The sequence below is a fragment of the Sinohyriopsis cumingii genome, unplaced genomic scaffold (assembly GCF_028554795.1).
Source record: "Sinohyriopsis cumingii isolate HCF-2022 unplaced genomic scaffold, ASM2855479v2 utg001237l, whole genome shotgun sequence".
NCBI lineage: Eukaryota > Metazoa > Mollusca > Bivalvia > Unionida > Unionidae > Sinohyriopsis > Sinohyriopsis cumingii.
This window is the reverse complement of record NW_028315973.1, coordinates 1,079,054-1,101,808: the sequence shown is the minus strand read 5'-3', so window position 1 is coordinate 1,101,808 and position 22,755 is coordinate 1,079,054. Positions and strand designations below refer to the sequence as shown.

Below are 22,755 nucleotides of genomic sequence, written 5' to 3'. Positions count from 1 at the left end.
TGGTAATCATTTCTAAAAACTCGATATCGGATATAATTCCATCATTGAGGCTTCTCGATAACAACAAAGATAATTTTGAGTAAGCAACTTTTGCTGTGTGTAATTTTATTGCGTAATCAGATAATTTTTCTACCATGCAGGTACATACTTTTTTTGTAATTATATTGAAAACACCAGCAATTGTTGTTGTTGCTGAAATAAAGATCATGACAGCTACTGGAGCTAACATTGTTACCGCGGATAATACAACACCTGCAGCAACAACAACCGCAGATAACGAGTAGACTAATACATCAGCAATAACTAGTCGTCACTGATATTTTTTTATCTTTGTCGTGTACACATCAATGATGTCTTTTAATTTAGTTTGCCACTCGCGTGCTTGATTATACCTGTATTGAGATGCACTCTCAAGTGATCATTATATTTTTTATCATGATTAAAATGTTTTATCTAGTAAATAATTGAGGAGATTCAGCTATAAATTCCATGACCCACCAGAATGATGTTGGATTTGTTGTCTTATCAGTTTCTAACGTAAATATTTCCTCAACGTTTTTATTTAATAAAACAGTTAAAAATCCAAGAAACCTATCGCTGGGATGTCGCCACTCATATTCTTTAGTTATCATTCTAAATCTCACCGGGGAAAAAATATATAGTCTATATACGCCAGTAACTGATGCGGTGTATTTAAAAGTATTATTTTCTGGCGCCCAAGTTGATGATCCCATCGACGTTATATATATGATATTATTGATCTGTGATGAGGTTATCCCTTTTGGAACTTTAATAAAGCTAGTTTTCCAATAATTCCAGGAATTAATAATTCAGTTCCTTTGAGAAACTCGATGCTGGTATTGATATCAGCGATTTTTGTGTTAATTTCATCTATTTTTTTGATAGTTTCATTGATTTTTTCAACAGTTTCTTGTACACTTACGTTAGTGGTATACTCAGTTCATCGAATTATATCATTTAATTTGATATTATTTGTTTTTAATTTTCCGTGTTGATCTTGAAAAATAACCACCTCACCAGGATCTATTCCTGATATTGCTAAAAGATTGTTAACGTCGTCTTTTGTTGCATACTTTGATAAATCCACGTCAACAAGTTTTTTTTTAATGTTCTTGATAACAGGGATCTTCTGTAAAGTCAACCATTATTTGTAAGTGATTTATTCAATTTATCAGAAGTGTACTCGTGAATGACCATATGATATGGTTTAGCTGATGTTGATATTGCATCAAGAACATTAATTGCTTCGATACTGCATATTGGAGGATCGGTTAGTGTTTGTGTTGGTAGCGTTGAATACCAAATTGGAATATTTAATTGTTTTGCATAATTGAGAAACTCCCCTGGTGGTGCTAATCCATACGAGTCAAAATAAACAATTTCACGTGGATTAATCGTGTAAGCAACCCAGTGTGTTCCTGGACCAACACTCGAATCCAGATTTATAATACCAGTCTCGTTGAGGTTGGATGCTCTGGTAGTTGATTTCTCATAAATACACCTCTAAAGATTTTAGTTTTAGTTTTTTGGCGGCGTTAGTTAAGTCAATATTTGACACTGGGGTAAATCTTTGTTTTAAAATCATTTTGGGTACCATGACGGAGGGGTTCCTGGTAGTCGAAGGCCTTTTCCATACCATGGTGGCGGAGTCCCGGGTAATCTTAGGCCGCGTCCCTTTTTTTACCGTATTTTCCTCCTGTTATCTTTTCTGCTACCTTACTACCGGCATATCCAGCAGCACCTAAGGTGGCCGCTTTTCCTACTATTGGGGCAACAGTAGCTATTTTTGCAATGCTGGTAATAAATCTAGAAGTGGGAAAAATCCACCTATTTTAATCATATCTTTGACGGCGCCTGGAGAAAGATTAACTTGGACTCCAGTATTTGCTGATTTAGCTTTATTGAGATGTTTTAATTGTGTTCTGGTCAGCGATAGTTTCTTTGGATCACCATGAGAAATTTGATCATGCTTCAAGGTTAATTTTACCCCGTGAAGCTTCGTTGAATTTGATTGGAGTTTTTTTTACCTGACCTGGAGTCAAAGTTACATTAACGTGTATGTACGGCATTATAATTAACATGATTGATCTAATTGTCTACATTTTTTCCACTGAAGCATCAATAACTCTCATACGTCCAGCAATACCTTCAAGTAACATTGTTCTATCACTAAGTAGAACAGCAAATGCTCTAAATTCAATAGGCGGATCTGGATTACATATTTTAGCTTTAAAATGTATATCAACAACGGATTGTTTTACTAAATCAATATGTTCTAGCAAAAAATAATAGATCAGATACAATGTTGTAAAATCTAATTGTGATATTTGTAAACCAGTATCTGGGTTTTGATCTCGTCCCATAAAACTGAGCAAACGATGATATGCACGTGCTACTGAGTTATCAGTAAAATTTAGTGATACTTCCTCAGATGGTTCTTGATGTCCATTTATTCTCAATGATATCTCGGAAGTGCCAAATCTGTCAAATATCATTTGACTTTCTAATTGACTATCTAGTCGATCAGCCATTTGAAGAGCAATAAAGATATGTCTAGGTGCAGAAACACCTTGTTGTGATGATATTTGCCAGGTAAAAATATTATTTACCCTGCTGGTGATACTATCGGTAATTGTTGTTATCCACGACATTACTGATTTACCACCTTGATCCATAAAAGAAAGTAGTTTTTGTTCTTCAGATATTGATGGGGTCATTACTGGCATCCATAGTGTAAGTTTAGATAATATTACTTTACCCTCAGCGGTAGCAGGCGTTATCCAAAGAGCATCATTACTGTTACCTTTTCGATTAAGAACAACTGTTGTGTTTAGCTCCGAAAATAACCTTTCTAAAACCTCTACAAAATCCAAAAATATGAGATAATGGAATTGCACATGAAAATCTTTCACAATCACCTACCAACATTTTGTTACGTGTGGCAAACCCCAGATTAAATTCAGGATTAGAACTGTATGGTACCGGAAAATCAGCACCAGGTCGAGCTATCGTTCCAGGTACTTGAGCAACTGAGGCATTACGAGTCAATTGTACTTTAAGAAATGGTTCTTGTTTAGGATGATCAGTATTATCTTTGGCGAACATCATACCTGGACCAGGTGATCTGGTAAAATCATCCAAATATCTCACTAGACCCATAATTGTTGTAACAACATCAACATCATTATGGATTGATTCAATTTCTTTTCCATCTATCATGTATATAGTGCTATTAAATAGCGCCATAACACCATTATTAACAAAACCAACTACGGCGCCGGCTGCGTATGGTACATTAATATTGTTAACAATGATGGGTGTTACAACCTCACCTGCAACCTCAATAAACGCTTCACAAGGTAGAAAATATCTACTTGTATCATGTACTCGTAGTTCAACTCGCCCAGTCGCATTTGGTGTTACCGCATCATATGAATAGTACTGATAATCGCGAATAGACTCATCCTTATTTATCAGTTCACCCATGTCAAAAGCTGAGTTAGATACTCGCGTAAACATTTTATTATAAATGTTATCTTCTAAAACGAAGACCAATTCCCGATATTAGACTAGTATTTGTTCATTCTGTTTCTCTCATTAACTCAGTTAATTTTTGATTAGCTGCGTCATTTATTACCTTACTGACATTACTGGACATCACAGCGGTGCTAGGTAATTTGACCGGAACATCAACTGGTTGTTTTTTTTTACGTATTAAATTTAATATTCTATCTTTGATGGTATTAAACACTTTACTGGCAATATTACCAACAGCAGCAGTGGCCTTATCATGAACAAAGTCCATAGCTTTCATTGATAATTGTTTTACAATAGGTCCCGCTTTAGGAGCTATTCTTGTGATAAAACCTTTAACAGTATCACCTAATCCATTTCCGTAAGTAACTCGATACATGGGTAACCGCGCGTTCACTACTCGAACAGGAATAGGTTTACGATGATATTTGTGCACAATCATCTTATTTAATTAACTATTTATCTAACAACTAATCACTGTAATTGTCAACGAGTTCATCAATGAGATTTCGATAAACGCTGATATCCATGATGCCACCCTGAAATAATCTTAGGCAGATATCAGTTGCTTCATTAATTATTTCTGATGAATTATTTCCAGCTCGCTTTCCTCCAATAAGAACCTCTAATCATGATACGTAATTGATGATACTATCAGGACAAATAGAATTATTTCCAAAACCGCTACCGGTAGCACCAGGTTCATCTTCAGGTGATCTTAGTTGTGGAGTAGAAAAACCTTCTGTCTGATATTCTTCATCTGTACGAAGAGGACGAAATTCTCTAGGCTGATGTACTCTCATGCTGATCACATCTCTAATAAAATCTCTATAACCTGGATCATCTAGATTAAACTCATCCCCCCAGCAGCAAAATATACAGCAGGAGCCCAATTAAGATACTCTATTTTATCAACATAGTCTGGTTCTAGATATTGATTTCTAAATCTATGATCATACGCCGCAGTCTCAACTAATTTATCCCTATCGTGAAATTTATTAAGAGCGTCAATGGTAAACATGACCATAGGTGGTGGTAATTTTTTAAAATTTTCTTCTGCAGGTGTAAGCTGACGAGATTTTACTTGTTTAGGTGAAGGTTTCTGCAGCGAGCATAAAAGAAGCTGTTGTTTTTCTTCTTCCTTTTCTTTTAATATTTCTTCTTCTTTTAATATTTCTTCTTCTGTCATTTTTCTTCCTTTTTGTTTCTTTTTTTCTTCTTTTTGTCTAATTTTTTCTTCTCTTTGTCTAACTTTTTCTTCCCTTTTTTCTTCTCTTTGTCTAACTTTTTCTTCTTTTTGTCTAACCTTTTCTTCTTTTTCTTCTTCCTTCACATCTCAAATACGTGATGATTCTAATTCCATTCCACTATTAAAAAGTTTATAAATATCATCTTTGACCAATGAAGGAATATTTCCTTTTAGTTTATACAACCAATCGGCCCATGTCCTATGATTACTAATTTTTTTAATGTACTCGGGCTTTAAAAACTCTTTTCTATATGAAAAACTTGATTGAGCAAATGCACCAAATTCAATTATATCATCACGACTTTCAAACGGTAAATTTTTTATCACCCTCATACCATCGTCAGTAAATCTTTCAGATATTTCTTTAGTAATAACTTTGGCAGTCTGAGGTATAGGCTGAGGTGAAGGCGGGGGTGAAGGTATTAAAGGCTGAGCAGCAGCTATGTCAACCGGAAGATCTCATAGAATCTTTTTTATCTGTTTAGTCCATAATGCAGTTTTTTTTAAAACCGGAAGAATACCTCGTTTTCTTTCTTCAGGATCTTCAATATCTCCTAGTAAAACTCGCTCAGTAGTCTCAGCAACTTTTTCAGTAGCTTTAGTTTTTGGTTTGAATAGCAACTCAGTTGACTCTGTAAAACCTTGTTTTGCATCTTCTACCACTCGTATTTTTCGTTTGACTGAATCTCTCAGTGGAAGATATTTCTTTATTGCTTCTAGTTGCTCTCATGCTAATCTAGCAGAATGTGGTTCTCCGATATCCATGAATATTAATATATCAATGATTTTAATTATTAATAAAAAAATTTATCGAATCGGTCTTGATAAAATCTTTGGATAATAATCTGACAAAAAATCTGATAAAAAAAAGGAGCAACAGAGAGGCGTGACTCCGGACCTTATTTAAAATAGTTAATTTATTAGAAGCTTCCAAGCGGCTAAATAAGCTCTCTATTCAATAAATCTTCGTAGGAAGCCTCGAAGTAATAGTTCTGAAAAATTTCAATTAGAGTCTGTTCAGCCTCTCTGCTGCTTACCTTTTCATAAATATTACCTCACTTTTTAGGATCATTTATATCACTGAAATTTTTTAACTCCTGAGTGTGTGGATCAACATAAATGAAACAGCTATATACGTCTAGCTGAAATGTGACCTGGAAGAATGTGACTTGGTAGAAACAATGAATAAAGCAAAATATGCATCTAATATTTTTGAGAATAAACAAGGATTTAATTGATGCTAAGCATGATTTGCACTGTAAATATTATTCATTACAGTATATGCTGACCTCCTGGCTAGACTCAAACTGTCCAGTGAACTATGAAGTCTTAATTTACCTTTATTTAATATCATAATGGAGAAATCAGAAAATATGCACATGCAAAGTGCTGGGACACCATAAATGTATTTTTTTTACATGCATTTAAATTATATGATATGGAAAGTAATTGTATTATTCTTATGTCCCAAGATTTACAGCCATTACGGTAGTCTACAAAAACAAACTTAAAAATTTTACAGTTTAGACACTCTTCTTCCAGGCTTTTATTTTTTCCTAAATTATTTGGCTTATACACATGTATATATGATTTGACTGGAAGAAGAAACTGCCTGCAGGAAAGTGGATGCCTCTACTTTCTGCATAGCAGCTTCTTCTTCCAAACTTACATGACAAGTCTGATAAAAATCTTGCAAGAAATATGGTTTCTATAGTGTTCACAAGCACAGTCAATCAGATGCTAAACCATCTCATAAACATAAATGTATATCATTAATACCTAACTTATATGAGACCATGGTGATACAAGCTTACATACCACTTAATCTTATTAGAAATATAGACTCTAAGAGTGTTCACAAGGTAAACAAATCAGATGAAATATCACACTGATAGCCAAATGAGCTAAATATGTCCCTTATAAATGTGTACCAGGAAAAAACATGCCAGTTTCCCATTTTTCAATAACATCTGCAAGAACAACACACCATATTAGCTTAAAAATGGTACTCTTCACTTCTGTAATAGTTTTGTTGTGTTTAATATTTTTTTAAATATCACACAGGCATGAGGATTTAAGATATACTAACCCTGATGCTAGTTTGGATCTTGCTGATGTCTGGCTTGTGAGGACAGCTACTGTCCAGATTCCTGCAAAATATACATGGAATCAGTATACCATTCCATGACGGCAAACTTAAAGCATCAAGCTAGACTAGATTTATTAATGTAAGAAACATATGTAAGGAAAAAGATTTTGGTGAATCTACTGGTGGAAGGGTTCAATGCACAATGCACAATGCCCATTTTTGCTATCTCACTTTATATCATTGTTTTATAACTGCCCATAAAACTGAAAACTTGTGAAATCTAGAATTTATACATTAACAGATTTTAAGCTTACTAGAGTTGAAATCATCTTCGCTAGCCATGGTTTCGATATGATAACCATATCTTGACCTTGGCAGATCAAACATATATATTGGTACTTTGTCCAAGTGACACCTATTGGATTTCATGAGTTGCCTCCCTTAGTATGTAATGCCAACTAACCAATAGTGTGGTTCATTGTACATCGGGCAAAAACAAGTGGGGGGGGGGGGAATTGACCTAAAAAGGATACTGTGCAAGTTTAACATTGAAAGTATGACTATGTACCAGATGGAAGCCATTACAGGTGTATTCAAGTGAAAGGTATTTGTGCAAACACTGACCGACACTGGAAAATTGATAATTATCAGTCTATTCAAGTTGTGTGCTCCCCTTGTCTTGATCATGTAACAACTTAATTTTGATTGGATGCAGTGGTTTGCCACCGCATCCAATGAAATTCACAGACCCAAAGCACAGAAATATCTGCTCGATATGCCAAGGTGTAGATAGGGTTATTACATCGGAAAATTGGCTAGCGAAGATGGAGTTGAAATATAATCACAAGCTCAGGTATTGGTAAGTGGATTTTAGAATTTTTAAACTTAAAGTTTAAAGATTTTATTCTTGGTTATCAACATTTTTGTATACAACTAACACAAATGGTTGTCCATACAGAAAGAACAAATCTGCAACGTTCACTTGAAATGATAAAGGAACAATGTATAACTGGATCTAATGGTCTACTGTGTGTGTTGTCAGATCACAATATGCACTGTTCACTTGAAATCATAAATACAACAGTGTAGAAGCTTAGGTGTTTCTCTTTATATTGTTTACCACACACTTTTACTAAGATATCAACAAGCCAGTGAAAACATCACCATGGTGCATGTGATGAACTAAAGGAGTGGCAGCAGTGTGAAGAACACGTCCACACAGTTTAAGTGTCATTGCCTATCTAAAATCTAGTCTATTACAAACATGTAATAGACCCAGTAAAAAATTAAGACAACTGTCTGAATACAGTGCATGTTGACAACTTAGGGAAAGTTATTCATAATAACAAATCCATCATGTCACTAAGTGTAAATAATACCCTATTTTGACTAAAACATGATTTCATAAAAATTAAGACAGACCAAACTGGACACTTTAGTTCAATTTTCATGTCAAGACCATCCTTTTAATTGCTAGTCATTTCAAAGAACTTGCTTGTAATATTGGTTACAAGTTGTAATTGGGAAGGAATGTAGGTACAACTCTAAACTGAAATAATCAAATGTATTAACTCTATACTCTACTCTTAAGACTTGTGATGGTGAAATGGGGCCTGATTTCCAATTTTGTTAATGACTTAAAAATCAAAGTATCCATAATATTGATGTGGTGATCAGAAAAGAGTTATGCAAGCAAAAAAGAAAGTACCAAAGATTGGATCAGAAAATAATAAAAAGTTATACATTATAAAACCTTATCTTCTACAATTAATAAAGCATCTCTATTTACTGACCAAGTTGAAAATATGATGTTGGGAATTTTGTATTATTTGATCTTTCTTTTGTAGACATAACATGACTTTTAAGTGACCTGCTAGTACTTAAGTAGATTATATATATATATATATATATATATATATATATATATATATATATATATATATATATATATATATACTGAGGAGAGGATTGCTTGTGTACTATTCAGAGAGTAAGTAATGATGCTGGAATGTATTAATAACTGATTAATTCTTGGAGATTTGTCATTTTTGCCTGAAATATGAGTATGAAACATATTTGCCTGATGCTTAGTTGTGTTAGAAACATTGGTTTTCATTGGTTATTTTGCTCAGGCATGTGGACCCATTATTTTCTTTTCCTGGCCAATTTTTAATCCAAATCCCCAACTTATCCTACTTTTTGCATAGGTTTGCCTTTTTGTGTGCCATTCAGACTGGTCTGCCTTAGATCTGATGCCAAAAGATGAAAATCTGGACACAAAATACAATTTCAACAATGGCCAAATTTTTGGTGTAAACAAACTGGGTCTCAAAAAGTGTGTTTCCCTCTGTATTTTGTAATGTGAGTAGAAAAGTCTAGATTATATGGTATCATTGTAGAGCCACATCTGTCTACTTTTCTGTAATACCACCCACTTTAGTGTATCTTAAATGATCTTGACACTACAGAGCTCAGAAGTAGGATACTACCTCCTGATGCACAAATGTGGCGCCAGGGGTTAATGAGTAAATATAAATAGAAACTGGGACAAAAATACATATATGTGTACTTCCTTAAGAGACATGTAGAATTAAATGGTGCTATTTGTTTTACTGGTTTCATTATTTTTATTTTGAAGTGAAAACATCAAAATATGTAAATCTGATTTGACATTTTTAGGATGTCTAGTGCATGTTTTCTTGGCATCACATGAATGATACACATGTAATGTATGTTTTCTGGCTATCTGTTGGTCTAAATTATGATGGTGCTGCCAAGGTTCTAAGATGTCAATTCCAGATACTAAATATTTATGTAACTTGCAATTACCTGGTTAATTACATTGTACTAAAAATTAAACAGCTTTTGTGCTGACATGGGTAATGTAATATAAATTTTTTACTGTATTTTTTCCAAAGGTAAGTGAGAGAAGATTTTCAACACTAATTGGAGGCACTGCTAATCCTGGAAGAATTCTTCTTGTGCTTTAAGGTTCACAAATATATATAGTAATATAAATATAGATAAAACACATGCATGAGAAAGTATTTCATGTGTAAAGATGGGTAGAGTGAAACTCCACTATAATATAATTTTGTAATAACACGAAAATATTGATATAAAACACATTTTGCATGGCTCCTGAATTTGTACAACCTTTTTACTAATCTACCCTGATTTCTGAATTAGTGCAATATTTTATTATCAAAGTAAATGGGAAGGAATCTCATTTCTTAATCTGTTGAGATGTGTTGTATTCTTAAAGAAAAAGGTTTGTCTTTCTATGAATAAATAAAGATGTTAAAATCTTCTATTTGTGAATGTCCATTATAAATGTGTTAATAATCCTTCAGTGCACTTTCTTGTAAGCTTGTCATTTTTTGAAAGATGTCTGCTCTTACAAATGAAATGATAATTATTTATCTAATTTGTAATGAAACATGAAAAATAATGCTTAAAATTCATATTTTTGATTGACTTCAAGGCAGTGTATAAACTGCTGCACAATCCTGGGCAAACAATAGAACACCAGTGCCGGCTCAATCAACTGGCACCATGTACCAAACAATGTCACCATCAACAAAAAATTTATCATACAAATTAATAAAGTTACCTCCCTAATAAGTAATCTGGGCACTTAAATTACTAACTGCTGCTTTATTAACAATTCTATTACAAAAGACACCTTTATGTATGTATAGCTTTAGTGTACTGTCAGCCAATCGTCACATAATCGACCAAATTACTTATTAGGTACTTATTAGGGCTAAATATCAACTAGTTATTTGGTAAACAATAAACTTTGTCAACAAAATCTGTCCTTTATTGAGTGGAATGAGATATTTTGTAAATGAATAAACTGCAAAGGTCTGGAAAAATCATTGACTGTTGTCAGGTATTAGTCAGGGGCACATTGGACCATTATCACATACATGTACAGGTGTAGCCACAAACCCTGTTCCATCTCCCCAACACCACTTCATCTTACCTCTTTAAGTTAATTCCATAAATATAAATATATTCTCACATTGTGTCTTTTATGAAAGGTTTGAAGTCATCAACCTTTATTATTCTCTTAAAATGAAGTCAGAAAAATGCAGCAAGCATCAGTTTCCTGTTAAATGCACTATTACTTTAGTTGGCGACTGAGTGGAACAGAACCAATTAAACATTCAACTCCTTGTTTTGCCGAGCAGTAGTATAAAGTCATATTATCTTCATTTCAAACTATACAGGGCTTATTTCATTTACTGTTCTTTTGGACTGATTTTGGAAGATTGCTCTTTACCATGAAATTAAAAGGTTTTTTCCAAACATGGTTGATGCTAGTTCAGATCCCACATTACACAACATTTATTTCCCAAGAATCTCTGAGCTGGCTTCATACTTGTTGCTATATTTGTCTCAAGTACATTAAGAAGTCAAATACCTGTGAATGAGTTTTTATTAACTTATTTTTATTAGCCTAAATAAAAGAGTTTCTTATCAGAAACTCATAATGCCTCATTTGTGTGTTTTATTGTCAGTCAAAAATCTGTCGGACATCTCCAGCATGAATATTTCCAAAAATTTACTATACAGTGTTTCGTAACTTAGTGCGAGTTTATTAGGAACAAATTAAGAATGGAATCTATCGATGAAATTATTATCCTTCTTTGAGCAAATTTTCAATGGAATTACTAGTATGGATAAAATGAGATCAGTCTGTGAGTATGCAGCACTTTATTTACATATAGTCATTCGCCAATTTTCTTATATATGCACACACTGATGCATTACACTCTCTGCAATAAATTTCATATTAGAAATGTAATCACTGTTTTAGGTATTTCTTGTTTAAAATATGCATCAATTTAAGTTGGCAACTAGGTCACTGAAGACAATATATATATTTCATTCCACAACTATGTCTTATGTAGCAAGAGGGATACATGTAATATTTTATTCAGTTAACTGACTTGTCTTGACACAAGCATGATGTGTAACACGTCACTTTGTGGATTACAGCCATCATGATATTGAGTCATTCTACTGCATGAAGATCTTGTAAATTTATCAAACCATGATACTGGGATACCAGAAACAATAACGTCAGCAAGGCATAATTCTTCATTCTTGTGTCTATGACCCTAAACCAGATTATACATGTAAATTTCACATTATCTGACAAATTACACAGATGAACTTTACCGGTAGAGCTCTCCAATCATGATGTCCAGATCCTCCAACTTCTGAAAGAGCTGTCGCTTATCAGTCCAAACGATAAGTTCCTGGGCAAGTTCTGGCACCACAAGGAAGGTTCGCCATCCACGGACCTTTTTGGACTTCAAGATGTCACCAAATATATGGTCACCCACATACAGGACTTCTTTATCATAAATTCCCATCATCTCGGAGAAGACCTCAACTGACCCTGAAATGCACATTTGTCACAACAGGTTTATTAAAAGTTCTTTTGTCAAACATACAACAATTTTTAGAATGAGGCCCACGTGGGTCTGATATCACTCATCTGGCTGATAGACATCCAAATGACCATTGCCATACTTAATTTTTTGTACCCTCTAATCTTTTGTACACAACTGATCCATAAAATTCATCATTTTTTGCATACTAAAATTCTGTGTCCCAGAAAAATAGAAGTTGAAGTTTATTGTTAAAAATTTTTAATTCTTCATAAACGTTAAGTATAATATAGGAAGATTTACATGTCTAAGAATTAATTTATATATGCAAATTTTGTACAAAAACAGTAGAAATAAGATGGTTACTGAAAATGTGTTATAGACTGCACTTACTAATTACTGATATTTTTTAGCTGATTTCTCTCACTGAAAAGTGTACATGAAATGATACTAACTATTCTGAATCAAACTCAAATTACTATATGAACTTTTGTACATCTAATTCATCAGTAATTAATCTTCCAATCATATTCAAATACACAACAATGTCCTTGATAGACAATAAATAAGTGTGCTGACAAGTATTTACATCAATGCATATATTCCATTTAGCAGATTATAATGCAAATCATAAATAGTCTCAAATACCACACACAAGTTAGTGTCCCTCTTTTTACAACAAAATGATGATTCTATAAATGTGAGCTTTGTGTTATACAAATCAAAACTCCTTGAAAATGAATGCAAACAATAAAGCAATCAAGGCTTAATGAACTAGACAGCATGCGTTTGGTTGATTTTTAGTATAAATATATAAACTTCTATAAATTTCTTGTGAAAACAGTTCATCTTCAGTATCAAGATTCCAACTTTAAATACATTCATATGGTAAAACTTAAATCATTTCATTTATGAGAACCCCCATTTCGACCCTAGATATATAAGCAACTGAAAAAGATAAATGACACTATCTCTCATGTTGGGGTTAAAAAAAACATTCCCAACATGTGGGTCTCGGAACTTAGATGTCAGGACTGAATTCTGCATTTCTTATTTTTGGGGAATATCTTGGCCAAAACATGTGGGGTTTATTTTCTCCCTTTTTTTATTATCTACCAAATCCAAAAGAAAGATTAAAACTGTTCATTTTACAAAACACACTGCACAATTTTTTTTATATACCTTTTACAGGTCTCTTAGAAGAAAACCAGTTTACTGTGCAGCTTATATACTAAGGTACACATTACAAAATTTATATTTCTATATATTTTTATAAAAGATACATGTACCTGCCACACATGGTACCATGCTAATACTATGAGGACAAAAGATGTGATCTAACCGTTTCTCAAGTTTTCTAGCCTTTTACAAGTCACACTTATCAGAATTCACATTTTAACAAATCTGCTGCTTCTGCAGTCTGAAACTTACAAGCAGAATCTTTACAGTATGCTGACTCCCTACTCTATCGTCATAATCCTTTGTATCATAGGCCACCATTTGGTCATTGGTAGTTTAGTGCAAATAGTTTATGTACATTACTGTAATTAAAATAATTTATGTATATTAATTAAAATAGTTTATGTATATTAATGAAAACAGCTTATGTATATTAATTAAAATAGAGTATGTGTATTAATCAAATAGTTTATGTATATTATCATAATCAAAATAGTTTAAGTATATGAATTAAAATAATTTATGTATATTACCATAATTAAAAGTTTATGTATATTAATGAAAATAGTTTATGTATATTAATTAAAATAGAGTATGTATATTAATCAAAATAGTTTATGTATATTATCATAATTAAATTAGTTTATGTACATTAATTAAAACAGTTTATGTATATTACCATAATTAAAATGGTTTATGTATATTAATTGAAATAATTTATGTATATTACCATAATTAAAATAGTTTATGTATATTACCATAATTAAAATAGTTTATGTATATTACCATAATTAAAATAGTTTATTATATTACCATCATTAAAATAGTTTATGTATATTACTTGAGATAGTTTATGTACATTAATTAAAATAGTTTATGTATATTATCATACTTAAAATAGTTTATTTATATTAATCAAAACAGTTTATGTATATTAATTAAACTAGTTTATGTATATTAATCAAAAAGCAATGTACAGTACTCAGCATTAAACTTTGAAGCTGAAACTGCTGGTGATATTAAAGACAAGATAGCAGATTAATTGGTTCTAATTAGCAGATGTAACAATTATATAGTATTAAAGGAAATATATATTTTATACTTAAACACTGACAATTTCTACCTGGCTTCTACACCTATAGCACATGTATTTCACATTTATATGAGTGTAATTAGATATGTATAAATTATTTACATGTTAATAAATTAACTTCTATACAAATCATTATTGAAAAATTAGAAGTATAGTTTAACATAAGAAACACATATTTATGCATGGGAAGCACTCAAGATGGTTAGGGAAATATGATTTCAAGATGTCTTTTGTTAAGTACACAAGCTTGGTTCAAAATGGGGAAAGCACTGGTTATCATGTATTAGGATGAGGCAGCAATTAAACATGTAGCAAGAAGCCTATTTGTTTTCTCTAATTCCCAGTGAGGCATATAATTATCAATAACTACAAATTGTAATCCAGGGGTCCCCTAAATATTTCATTTTTAGAAAAATAGACATTGCTTCCTTGGTTGTTAGTTTGAAAGACTACTATCTTAAGCCTAGAAGCAGCATTCTGCACTTATCCAAAAACAGAAAATTATTATAATTTTATTTTTTAAAGCCATCTTTCTGTTATATATATATATATATATATATATATATATATATATATATATATATATATATATATATATATATATATATATATATATATATATATATATATATATATATTGTGGCTGAAAGGCTTATATATGCCTAGAAGAGCCAACAATAAATATACGTCCTAGTTTTACTGCTTGAGATAATGCTATTCATCAAGTCCAAAGTATAATAACGATGAAACTGTAATCCAACAAGGTGTTTGCAGGCAAAAGATTTGCAATACATTACCATGAAACAACATACTAATGGATTCTTAACATCGCTGGATGCCGATTACCTTGGAGATGCATTCCATTCTGAGGCCCTCTGCAATGTGTTTCCTACAGCTACAGGGGGCCCCGAGTGGCCGAGTGGTCTAAAGCGCTCTCCGTTATGGATCACTGCCATCTCACCTCTATCTGCGTGGGTTCGAGTCTCGGATTCGGCCAATGTGGATATGTGAGAAAGCTTGCCAGTAGCTTCTCGAGGGTCGGTGGTTCTTTCCGGGGATTTCCCGGTTTCTTCCTCCACCATTAATACTGGCCGCCATGTATAGCCTATCGCGTGCTGAAAAATGGCGTTAAACCCTACAACAACAACAACAATCCTACAGCTACATGCAACAGTAGTCACTTGAAGTGTTCATTACATGACAATCACTTCCCACCCAAAACGGTACAGTGTATATAGACTATTCATCACATGACAATCACTTCCCACCCAGAGCAGTACAGTGTACATAGACTATTCATGCAAGCTCACAATATAGGTTCTTAAACCATGTGACTTTTAATTGCTTTCACTGTACAATGTGACCCTGCTATAACTCGATAGTTGGGAGCCACAGAACCTGACCATGTTATAGACAGAACCATGTATAAGTAACCAGGTCAGTTAGCATGTATCCCAAAAAATCTGTGTGTAGGGGGCGGTAGGTAATAATAAATGCGGGCAGTAAAATACGTGCCTCATTGGCACAGTTACCATCTTAAATCAATGCATATTAAATGAGAAGCACACCTGTAGTGAAGACAGAGAAGGAATAAATAATAGTTTACTTTATTTAGAGGACCACAAGTTGGTACATATACATGAATCCACAATACAAGTGATTCCATCGAAAATATGCATACACACAGATTTAAAATATTAAATAATTTTGCCACAGGTCATATTGGTCTGAACTCAGTGGAAAACCAGCATAATCATGTAATGAATGATGAAGCACATTTACTTTTCAGGATGTCCCAAGTCAGAAAAATTATTTTGCATTTTAAGCCTCTGTTAGTAGCATTTGTAAGCACAAACTTTTTCCCTGCAGAAAGGAAACTTTCACGGCGCACAGTATATAATTTTCCAGTCACATTGGAAAATGCAAAAAATCCATCAGGTTCCATCACTTTTTTTAAAGTTTGGTATTGACTTCCTTTGAAGAAAAGTTCTTTGTTTTTATTGAAGATTGTAGTCGGCTTTCTTTGATGAAGGGTGCATGCGTTATTTAAGTCACTGCTAAAGGACAGCTTTGGAGAACCAAAGAAATGCCCATTTCTTATTGTGGCAGCAACATCAAATAATTGTATTGCATGATTGAGACTGATCTTTTTATCTCCATTTGCTGAGTATGTTTTCATAACAATCGGTGCTTCAAAGGTAATCTGTTTCCTTTGAAATTTCAGCAAACTATTTTATTTGGGTACATTTTTAAAAAGGAATTGGCCATCATTTGGTCTAATATAGGTATTGTTCCTCCCTGCCTATTGAATATACCAATACTTAAGATTATTATTTTTTTGTTTTTACATTTGCAGTAGCAGCATGATGCTGCCTTCCATGATGCATCAGCAATTTAACGAAGGGTCAATAGATGATAGAGATGCAGGTGTTCTGATCCGATAGGGATTATTACAGAAAATGTGAGTGTTCTGAAGCATTTAATTCTGAGTGAAAAGATGAATTTTACTTACCATCCACATACATGTCAGTCTTTGTAAATATATTAATTACTAGCTAGTGGCCAAAAATTCGATGAAAGATAGGTTACAAGATAAGGCCTCGTCCGGTTAATCTCCATTACCAGAAATGTCAACAACAAAAAAAAGCAGATATCTCACAACATACAGTACTCAAGCTAGATGTCAACATAAGCAGATTATGATATAACAACACCCTGTTAAGATGGTTTGTCAATATGGACAAAGAATTTGTTTATGTAACAATAGGTAAATTTCAGTGCATTTTATAGCCAGTTTGTGGCTTCCTTTCATGAGGCATTTCCCCTCTCCAAACCAATGGTTGTATATACAAGTTCAAACAGCCAACAATGTCGCCAATAAAAAAAAATCGCCAGATGGTATATTTTGCTGCCAATAAGGGGAAAAAAAGTTTGCAACATTGGCGAAGCCCTACACAATCCCAGAATAAACTTTTTACATGCTACTTTTTGTGCTTTTTTTGAAGAAGAAACTACTTTTTAGTGTATGAGAAAAATACACACAAAATTTCCCAAACCATGACACGATCATCTTGTATTATTCATACGCGATCTCTTCCCCAAAATGATAATAAACTTTTACATTTTTCTTCTTCATACTTTTAAGAAAGAATGTTTTTTTTTGTGTATTAGAAAAATACATGTATATGAAATTTTGGGAGCCACACCATGACTGTTATATCCGAATCTGTGCTATAACGGAGTGTGCTATAGCAGGGTCACACTGTACTTGAGTCTGACACTTTTCCTAAAAATGTTAGTGGCATGCCAGTTTGGTATTGATCACATGAACAGTTTGATTACTCATTCATCTGGGCTGATCAAGTAATGATTAGGGGATTCTCAACTATATTTTATACAACAGCAGCTCAATCACAGACAAAACTAGTTTCATTGAAAGGACAGTACCTGATTCTTTTGATAGAAATTTCACAAGGTACTTCTAGTGTCAAGCAAAGTGTGTGAGCACAGAATGCTGGCACTGGAATTTGATCAAATGCAAGCTGCAACACTCTTGATGAACTTATGAGAACAAATCTTGTTGGTCTCGATTAAACAATTTTGATCCAATGCCATGTGCACTGACAAAACAATGATAATGTGCTTGCCAAACTGATGAACTTTGAGTGGACTTACCATAGTGACAACACTATGATAATATGCTTGCCAAACTGATGAACTTTGAGTGGTCTTACCATAGTGACAACACTGTGATAATATGCTTGCCAAACTGATGAACTTTGAGTGGACTTACCATAGTGATAACACTATGATAATATGCTTGCCAAACTGATGAACTCTGAGTGGACTTACCATAGCGACAACACTATGATTGGTGAAAGGAATGAAATGTAAATACATTTTGCCTAAAAATGAAAACAAACACCACCCACAACAACAAATTGGGGAGGGGATTTGGAGCAAAATCATAGAGATAAATGTAGAAGGGTCAAACGTTTTCTTTTAGATGAAAAATATTTGTTGCCCTTTTATATTTGGTGTAATGTATTCAATATATTGTTATCTAATCTGGCTATATTTATCCATTCTACATGCCTGCAACAGAGGGAAACTCTCATCATCAAAAAATGAATCTGAACAGAAAAAGATTTTTTTAAGCAATAACTATAAGATAATTTAGACATTAAGGGTAGATTTCTTGAGAAAGAAAGGGTCAAATGACATTTTATTTGTTTGTATTGGCAGACATATTTGATGGTGATTCATCGTTTGTATAAAATCAAAACCCTTCATGGCATGATACCTTCAATCAAATTGGATTAAATTATTTTGACAGTTTTTGTGAATTATTATTTCAAGATAACTTTTTGTTTTTAGTAATGGTGGCCATATTGGATGGCAAACTGACATCATTTGTACACACTTAAAACACCATGCTGTCGCAAAGTTTGGCTGAAACTGTTTTTGTGGTTCTGACAAGAAGCTGAAAACTGCAATTGTTGACAGACAGCACAAGAGCCATAGGGCCATACCATACCTCCATGGGGAGTTAAAAACCTGTGTGAAGTACTCTCAGTGCCCTTGATATTAGTGTAGTCATGCAGGTGAAACCAGGGAACACCAAAAAAACCATGAAACTTATATTGGTAACCGCACACTCTTTCACATGCAGGAACCTGAGATGGAAAGTTGGACTTGGTGATTCTTCGTATGATATAGGACAACCCACCTGCAAAGTTACTGCTCCAGAACCAAATTGTTAATGGACAGACAGACATATATGACTGTAACATAATATGTTCTGCCTTACAAAAAATTAACAGTGAGATTATGAAAGAGTTTTCAATGGAAAACGTATTACTTTATTTCAAAAATGTATTATTGATACAGACGAGAAATTTCAATTAAATTTAACCTACATGAAGGAGTTTAAGTCTGGCCTGGAATTCATTAACAATAAAAGCACTTATAATTTAAATTTAAATATAATACCTTCACTTGTACCTTGAGAATTTCAAGTAAAATTGATAGTGACATAAAACAAAATCAGACATGTGAATGACCTATAGTCAAAGTAAAGATGACCATGCTTACTCATTAGCAAAGTATATACAATTAGTGTTGTATGATGATATTTACTGCATACACTCACTTGAAAAGCGGAGTCCAACTGCAAATTGCACAGACCATGATCTGTCATCACATAATGTACAGACAGATCCGAGTCTGTTCAGTTTGTTAGGCATTTCAATAGAACAAACAACACAAATCCTAATCTACCCTTGCATTATGTGACTGTGCATCAGGGTCCATGTTATTTGCAGTTAGAATCAACTTAAAGGCAAGTACATATGACACCTCATGTGAATTAGTGTTCATATTTCTGTATATTGAAATTTCATGAAATGTACTTGAAGTTGTTACAATTTTGAACTGGTATACTGTATTGTGATAGTCAGCTAGGTGACAGGCATCAGATCTGAATGTTTGACTAGATTCCATGTAAATCATGTGATACCTTAGACTTTTGCCAGCAACAGTAATGACCTGTGGTAAATCTCTATCTGCACATGATATGGTATGACAGATGTATAGTAATACAATAATTCTAGATGTATTCGATTTTGATTATCTTATTAGACATGGCTGATGTTTTGAGCATAAAAGTTATGGATATTCACTTATAAAATGTTGGGCTATTTAACTTTTCAAGAATGTAAACAACGACATTCTAAGCTAAGTGTAAAATCAGTCCATAATCACTTAAACAGTAATACAGTGGCTTGCGATTTCTGGTCATACTCTTAGTTAAATATTTATCCCAAAGTACAAGTAATTTTACACAGTGCTGGAAAAAACACTGTCGCTAATCACCAAGATAATAACAGCTGAATGAGGATTTAAAATATTCATCGAATTTGCAAATATAGAAAATCATACAATTCTCTTATCAAATAAAGAGAGTGGTATCTCAGTAAGTTATTGTTTTTCAGTATGTCACAGTTATTGATATAACATCAGTGTTTGGCAACAGAAAACTGTGCAGCAGAGATTTAAGGCAGTCTTAAATTGGTAAAGATTTCCAAAGGTCTCAAATTCTTTTCATCAACTTTGTTGTTTTCTTCCTCAGAAATGTTAATGAACTATTAAAAAAGACTCATAACCATGCTGTTTTACATCCAATCTCTCCAAGTGCTCGTAATGCTAAAGTTCACCTAGGTAACAAGTGATGTCATATTTCCCAAAGCACATTATTTTTACCAGATCTGAAAAATGATCAGCTACAAAAATAGGAGATTATGTTTGCCTGTAAATTTGATAAACAATGTCTTCAGTGATGGCATATATGTTGTCAAGTTCAACAAACTTTCATAAGATGGGGTTTCTGCATGATGCATAATTCATTCTTGGCACTGACTTTACAGGCTTGTCCTAGATCATATTCATGTCCACTTAAACATGATTCCAATCATAGAAATTCTTGATTCCATCCATTATTGGATTTCATGTGATATTTCAGTTGCTTAGATTTTGGCATTTTAGTAATGGGAGACAAAAGATGTTTAGACCTTTTGACAAACTTTGAACATAAAAGCCAAACCGACCCTGTTTTATGTCACTTGAGCTGTTTAGTAATCCAAACTATTACCCATCTGCATCTTTAATCCTTTCTCAATTACTGTATATGTTGGGACACCATATTTGTTTGCACACCATAAATTTATTTTAAAAGTACATGTAATTTTGTTGTACACTGTATGTTCTGGGACACATCCTTTGTTTCGAGTCTTAAGTTGTGAGACACCTTTTAAATCATTTGAAAACTACATGTCAGAAAATACACTCAAACATAAATTTTATTAAAGAAACTTTAAAAAAGAAAATGCTGTGAGTGTTGTTTGTTTACACTTTTCTTCCTAGAAGCAAATTTACTAAGAATAAGAGTTCAGGTAAGAATGAATCGTTTGTGTATATGAGAACGAGTTCAACATTTTTTGTTCTAATTTATGCCTCAATAATGTTATTTTATTATTAAATGTCAAGGTTAATTTGCCATTCGTGCTCGTTACACGACTTATTTTGGCAAAATAACTATTGATGAGCACAGTAAAAACTATTCACTGTAATTATGTAAAAATATATTGAGAGAGAGAGAAAGAAAGAAAGAGAGAGAGATATATATATATACCGGTAGATAGTGATGGTACAGAGTGATTGATAAACATACTAATTCCGAAACTGAACATCTTTTATTTTCACAGCAGTATTATCTGACATAATCCAAGTACTGCGGAATAAACTTGAATGCCGCTAATATATTTAATTTAAATCTTTCAATCTGTCCACATTATTAATTGCCCACTCAACCTCCTCAGGCTCAAATCCATCAAATTCGTCCTATTCACTGTCGCTGCCATCACATTCAGTGTCTCTTATGATACTGTCCTTACATCCATTCAAGTTAATGTTAATACCACAAACTTTAAATGATTTTTGGATCAGATCTGGCTTGTCCCGAAGCAATTCAAACATCTTTTATTTAAACAGCAGTGATATCTGACATAATCCAAGTACTGCTGAACAAATGTGAAAACCACTAATATATCTTAAAAAACCTGTTGCCCAGTTCCTACTGGCTTGAAACTCAATTTCTGGACATTCACCTGACACAAATTCCTTGGCATAAGCGCAACAGAGTCCACACTAACAGGGATCTGAAGATTGCGCTGGACAAGAACACACTTTGCCATTTTTCCATCTAACTCATTGCCATATGATACTGGTCTCCCACTCCTTGCTAAATGTCCCCATTCATTCAGCTGCTGAGAAAAATCTATTTTTGACCGATCTGCAATGGTTGATTTCGGGATTCTGAAGTGTCTTGCTGTTACTCGAATTCCATGCAATTTTGAGAAATTTACAAATTATTCTTTTTGCTTTAATGTAAAAGGCTTGTAATGCCCTCGCATGACATCGTCATTTTCATAAGCATCATCTCTCTCCTGACTGGGGTCTCCAATTTCGTGTCTTTTTGCACCTGGTTCTTTTCTTTTACATCACACTCCTCCTCTCTAGCACACTTTTTTGGTCTACCTCTGGGCCTCTTAGGTGAAGCTTTAGGCAATGCATTTTCTTTCCATGCAAGAGGCAAGGCCTCTTCACAACTCAAGTATCGCACTACAGA

The 22,755-nt window shown here is 33.3% G+C and overlaps 1 protein-coding gene across 2 annotated transcripts in view; it reads right to left on the bottom strand.

Annotated features, from left to right (window-relative positions):
- The window catches only part of LOC149772705 (cytosolic purine 5'-nucleotidase-like), a 329,115-nt gene that overhangs the window by 94,503 nt on the left and 211,857 nt on the right, over nt 1–22,755 (bottom strand). For both annotated transcript variants that reach the window (XM_089947470.1, XM_089947471.1), the window contains 2 exons: nt 12,084–12,306; nt 6,894–6,954 (listed from right to left, as the gene is read on the bottom strand). In XM_089947470.1, the coding sequence (XP_089803596.1) occupies nt 6,894–6,954; nt 12,084–12,306 (284 nt within the window). The remainder of the gene's footprint in view (nt 1–6,893; nt 6,955–12,083; nt 12,307–22,755) is intronic.